The sequence below is a fragment of the Oncorhynchus gorbuscha genome, linkage group LG07 (assembly GCF_021184085.1).
Source record: "Oncorhynchus gorbuscha isolate QuinsamMale2020 ecotype Even-year linkage group LG07, OgorEven_v1.0, whole genome shotgun sequence".
NCBI lineage: Eukaryota > Metazoa > Chordata > Actinopteri > Salmoniformes > Salmonidae > Oncorhynchus > Oncorhynchus gorbuscha.
This window is the reverse complement of record NC_060179.1, coordinates 84,254,481-84,259,751: the sequence shown is the minus strand read 5'-3', so window position 1 is coordinate 84,259,751 and position 5,271 is coordinate 84,254,481. Positions and strand designations below refer to the sequence as shown.

Below are 5,271 nucleotides of genomic sequence, written 5' to 3'. Positions count from 1 at the left end.
AGGCGAAGTATATTCTTTAGCTGTCCGTCTGGAAATAATGTCCGGGTAAATCTCAACCAAAATATCCGGTTGGAGACCTGAACAAATGCCTTGTCTCTTCTTCGTTTGACCAAGAAACAAAGCCTAGGCAAATGACAAGACTGTTGACATCGTGTGGAAGCTGTAGGTATTGCAACCTCAGCCCCATTTATTGTGGTTCGCCTTTATCAATGGGTTGAAGTGGCGGATGGATATATATTTCCATTTTCAGTGATCAGATTTTCTTGCGGTTTTCAATGAAACGCACGTTCTGTTATAGTCACAGCCGTGATTTAACCAGTTTTATAAACGTCTGAGTGTTTTCTATCCACACATACTAATCATATGCATATACTATATTCCTGGCATGGGCAGCAGGGCGCTGAAATGTTGCGTGATTTTTAACAGAATGTTCGAAAAAGTAGGGGGTAGGAGTAACAGGTTAATTGACAAGCAGATGAAATAAAATAACATCATATTCAACCAATTGTGTTATAACTGTTTATTCCATATATTAAATATCTATGAAGTAATGGGTAACGGTTTATGAACTACGTATGAATCTCTTGTTAAAGTCCACCTGTGTATATCTTAAATACATGTTGCATTAACTGGTACACCTTCTTCAGGTCCCCACCACAGTGGAGATGTTCTGTTGTTACGGCCCGGTGGTTCCTAACGGTTACGGGTGCTGCTACAACCCACAGGCAGACCACCTCCTCTTCAGCGTGACCAGCTTCCACGGCAGCACCGAGACCAGCTCGGCCGTTTTTATCAAGGCTCTGGACGAGGGCCTCGTAGAGATGAGGGATCTGTGCAGGACGAGCAATAAGCCTCAGAGCAACGCTGCTGCCTCGAAGGCGGTTGAGAAAAGCCAAGGAGCTGGCAGCAAGCCTCCGACCACACCTCAGAAAACAGGGAAATAAGTCATACTGAGATAGGAATACCTAGGATAGGATAAGTAATCCTTCTCACCCCCCCTCCCCCCTTAAAAGATTTAGATGCACTATTGTAAAGTGGCTGTTCCACTGGATGTCATAAGGTGAATGCACCAATTTATAAGTCGCTCTGGATAAGAGCGTCTGCTAAATGACTTAAATGTAATGTTAAATGTATATCATTACGGTGTCCGTATTAGGACAGCCTCAGTAGTCACACTCAACTTCCCACAGATTACGGTGTCCATATTACCACATCCTCAGGAGTTACACTCAACTTCTGACACGTGTCCAGGTACGTGGTGAAAGTACTGTTAGCTAGTTGTCCCGTGTGTATATTTTGGTGTTTGTGCGATAAAAGTAGATGTTTCTACGACTTTATCTCTCGAGTCAATATGAATCGTTAACTATGTAACAATGTACATTAAAACTAAATAAGGAAGGGAAACACATAGATGTAGAAAATACGATGTAGACGCTCTCATTCACCACCGGTACTCTGTGGGAGTCTAGACAGAGCACAGCTCACTGGTCTGGTAATAGGAAACTAAAGCCATGCCTGCTATTTCAGCACTGTAGTGACGGACAGCTCCTCTTACTTACTCCTGAATGATCTCAGCGTATGTAGGCTCAACGTACTGTTAATTCAGCTTTGTCGAAACAACTCCTAAATATATATATATATATACCGGAATATATCGTTATCAATATATTCAAATTTATCGTGCAAACATTGATCATATTGTAACTAATGGGATTCATGTCCGGACGGCAACCGAACCCATAGGGAAAGAGAAAAAGTAGGAACTAGGTTTAATATCATCACTACAATGATGCTGCCAAAGAGGGATATCTATCTAGTAAAGCCTAAAGCAGGGCTCTCCAACCCTGTTCCTAGAGAGGTACCCTCCCGTAGGTTTACATCAGGGCTCTCCAACCCTGTTACTGGAGAGTTACCCTCCTGTAGGTTTACATCAGGGCTCTCCAACCCTGTTCCTGTAGGTTTTAACTCCAACCCTGTTCCTGGAGAGAAACCCTCCTGTAACTCTCCAGGAACAGGGTTGGAGAGCCCTGATGTAAACCTACAGGGGGTACCTCTCCAGGAACAGAGTTGGAGAGCCCTGATGTAAACCTACAGGGGGTACCTCTCCAGGAACAGGATTGGAGAGCCCTGGTCTAAAGGATGACAGGCACTTTAATGTTGGTTTGCAAATTACGGCTGGCAATCTGTTTAGAGCTGCTAGGTACTCTCAGCCGGCAAACGCTACCGGTTTGTCCATGCCTTTAAACTTGAGACGGATATGTTTACCATACAATATTTCTAGAGGTATTTCCACAGCTATTGCTAGTATAGATTCTGTGCAATATTCTGTACTGTCTCATACTGTATCATACTGTCTAATACTGTCTCATACTGTCTAATACTGTCTCATACGGTCTAATACTGCTTCATACTGTCTCATACTGTCTCATACGGCTTCATACTGCCTCATACTGCTTCGTACTGTCTCATATACTGTCTCATACTGTTTCATCCTGCTTCATACTGTCTCATACTGTCTCAGACTGTCTCATACTGTCTCAGACTGTCTCATATGGTCTCATACTGTCTAATACTGCTTCATACTGTCTCATATACTGTCTCATACTGCCTCATACTGCTTCATACTGTTTCATCCTGCTTCGTACTGTCTCATACTGCCTCATACTGCTTCATCCTGTTTCATCCTGCTTCGTACTGTCTCATATACTGTCTCATACTGTTTCATCCTGCTTCATACTGTCTCATACTGCCTCATACTGCTTCATCCTGTTTCATCCTGCTTCGTACTGTCTCATATACTGTCTCATACTGTTTCATCCTGCTTCATACTGTCTCATACTGCCTCATACTGCTTCATCCTGTTTCATCCTGCTTCGTACTGTCTCATATACTGTCTCATACTGTTTCATCCTGCTTCATACTGTCTCATACTGCCTCATACTGTCTCATACTGTCTCAGACTGTCTCATATGGTCTCATACTGTCTAATACTGCTTCATACTGTCTCATATACTGTCTCATACTGCCTCATACTGCTTCATACTGTTTCATCCTGCTTCGTACTGTCTCATACTGCCTCATACTGCTTCATCCTGTTTCATCCTGCTTCGTACTGTCTCATATACTGTCTCATACTGTTTCATCCTGCTTCATACTGTCTCATACTGCCTCATACTGCTTCATCCTGTTTCATCCTGCTTCGTACTGTCTCATATACTGTCTCATACTGTTTCATCCTGCTTCATACTGTCTCATATACTGTCTCATACTGTTTCATCCTGCTTCGTACTGTCTCATATACTGTCTCATACTGTTTCATCCTGCTTCATACTGTCTCATACTGCCTCATACTGTTTCATACTGTTTCATACTGCTTCGTACTGTCTCATACTGCCTCATACTGTTTCATACTGCCTCATACTGCCTCATACTGTTTCATACTGTTTCATACTGCTTCGTACTGTCTCATACTGCCTCATACTGCTTCATACTGTCTCATACTGCCTCATACTGTTTCATACTGCCTCATACTGCTTCATCCTGTTTCATCCTGCTTCGTACTGTCTCATATACTGTCTCATATACTGTTTCATACTGTTTCATACTGCTTCGTACTGTCTCATATACTGTCTCATACTGTTTCATCTCTGAAGGTAATTTGTCAATTGGATGTGGTGATTCATACTGCCTCATACTGTTTCATCTCTGAAGGTAATTTGTCAATTGGATGTGGTGATTCATACTGCCTCATACTGTTTCATCTCTGAAGGTAATTTGTCAATTGGATGTGGTGATTCATACTGTTTCATCTCTGAAGGTAATTTGTCAATTGGATGTGGTGATTCATACTGTTTCATCTCTGAAGGTAATTTGTCAATTGGATGTGGTGATTCATACTGTTTCATCTCTGAAGGTAATTTGTCAATTGGATGTGGTGATTCATACTGCCTCATCCTGCTTCATACTGTCTCATACTGTCTCATACTGTTTCATCTCTGAAGGCAATTGGATGTGGTGATTCATACTGTCTCATACTGTTTCATCTCTGAAGGTAATTGGATGTGGTGATTCATACTGTCTCATACTGTTTCATCTCTGAAGGTAATTGGATGTGGTGATTCATACTGTCTCATACTGTTTCATCTCTGAAGGTATTTGGATGTGGTGATTCATACTGTCTCATACTGTCTCATACTGTTTCATCTCTGAAGGTAATTGGATGTGGTGATTCTGTGGAAGAAGTTGTTTCTTTACGGAGTGTGTGAATTATGCAAATGAATAGGAATGTATTAGTGGTGTTGATATGCTGCTTGTTGAGGTTATTATTTTGAATGCTTCCCAAATGGCACCCTATTCCCTTCATAGTGCACTTCTTTTGACATGGGTCCATAGGGCTCTGGTCTAAAGTAGTGCCCTATATATGGAATAGTGTGCCATTTGGGATGCAGGCTTTCTTTCCTCTCAGCCAAATGTGTGGTACCACTCATTTCATAGAAACTACAGCAAGTCTGTAGCCATTCATGTTAATAATTTATGAAAAAAATCCTATTTATTTTTGTAGCTAAATACATACATTTATTTTCATCAGAAAATCTACATGATGTCTACACTTTAATTGTATTGTATTGTATTGTATTGTATTGTATGAGATATATTTGTGAGAACCTTCTGTAGCTCAGTTGGTAGAGCATTTATTTTTGTAGCTAAATACAGGGTATGGGTTCGATCCCCGGGACCACCCATACGTAGAATGTATGCACACATGACTGTAAGTCGCTTTGGATAAAAGCGTCTGCTAAATGGCATATATTATTATTATTATTAGAACATATTGTAACCTTAAATTGTATTGTATGAGATATATTTGTGAGAACATATTGTAACCTTAAATTGTATTGTATGAGATATATTTATGAGAATATGCTGCAACCTTGTGCTGTGTATAGAGAATACTGCAATCAAGATGATTTATGCCCTGAAATAAAATCGTGTCCAAAATATCACGTGTGGCTAACTTCTCCAATGGAATAACACACGTAAATTCCTATCCTGAGCTGTGAATGGGGATGCAAAGACAGTGTGGGGCCAGTAACCCAAAAGTTGCTGGGTCGAATCCCAGAGCCGACTAGGTCAATGTGCCCTTGAGCAAGGCGGCAGTTAAACCCTAATTGCTCCTATAAGACGTTCCGAATAAACGTTTTCTGCTAAAGGACTCAAAATGTCAATAAAGCTATAAAAGTAGTGCACTTTATAGGATGCGACTTGGAATAC

General features: G+C 41.0%; 1 protein-coding gene across 1 annotated transcript in view; it reads left to right on the top strand.

Annotated features, from left to right (window-relative positions):
• The window catches only part of LOC124039388 (choline O-acetyltransferase-like), a 25,290-nt gene extending 23,473 nt beyond the window's left edge, over positions 1-1,817 (top strand). Inside the window, exon 15 of the mRNA XM_046355351.1 lies at positions 648-1,817. Coding sequence (XP_046211307.1) covers positions 648-944 — 297 coding nt within the window. The 3' untranslated portion in view covers positions 945-1,817. The remainder of the gene's footprint in view (positions 1-647) is intronic.
• The last annotated feature ends 3,454 nt before the right edge of the window (positions 1,818-5,271 follow it).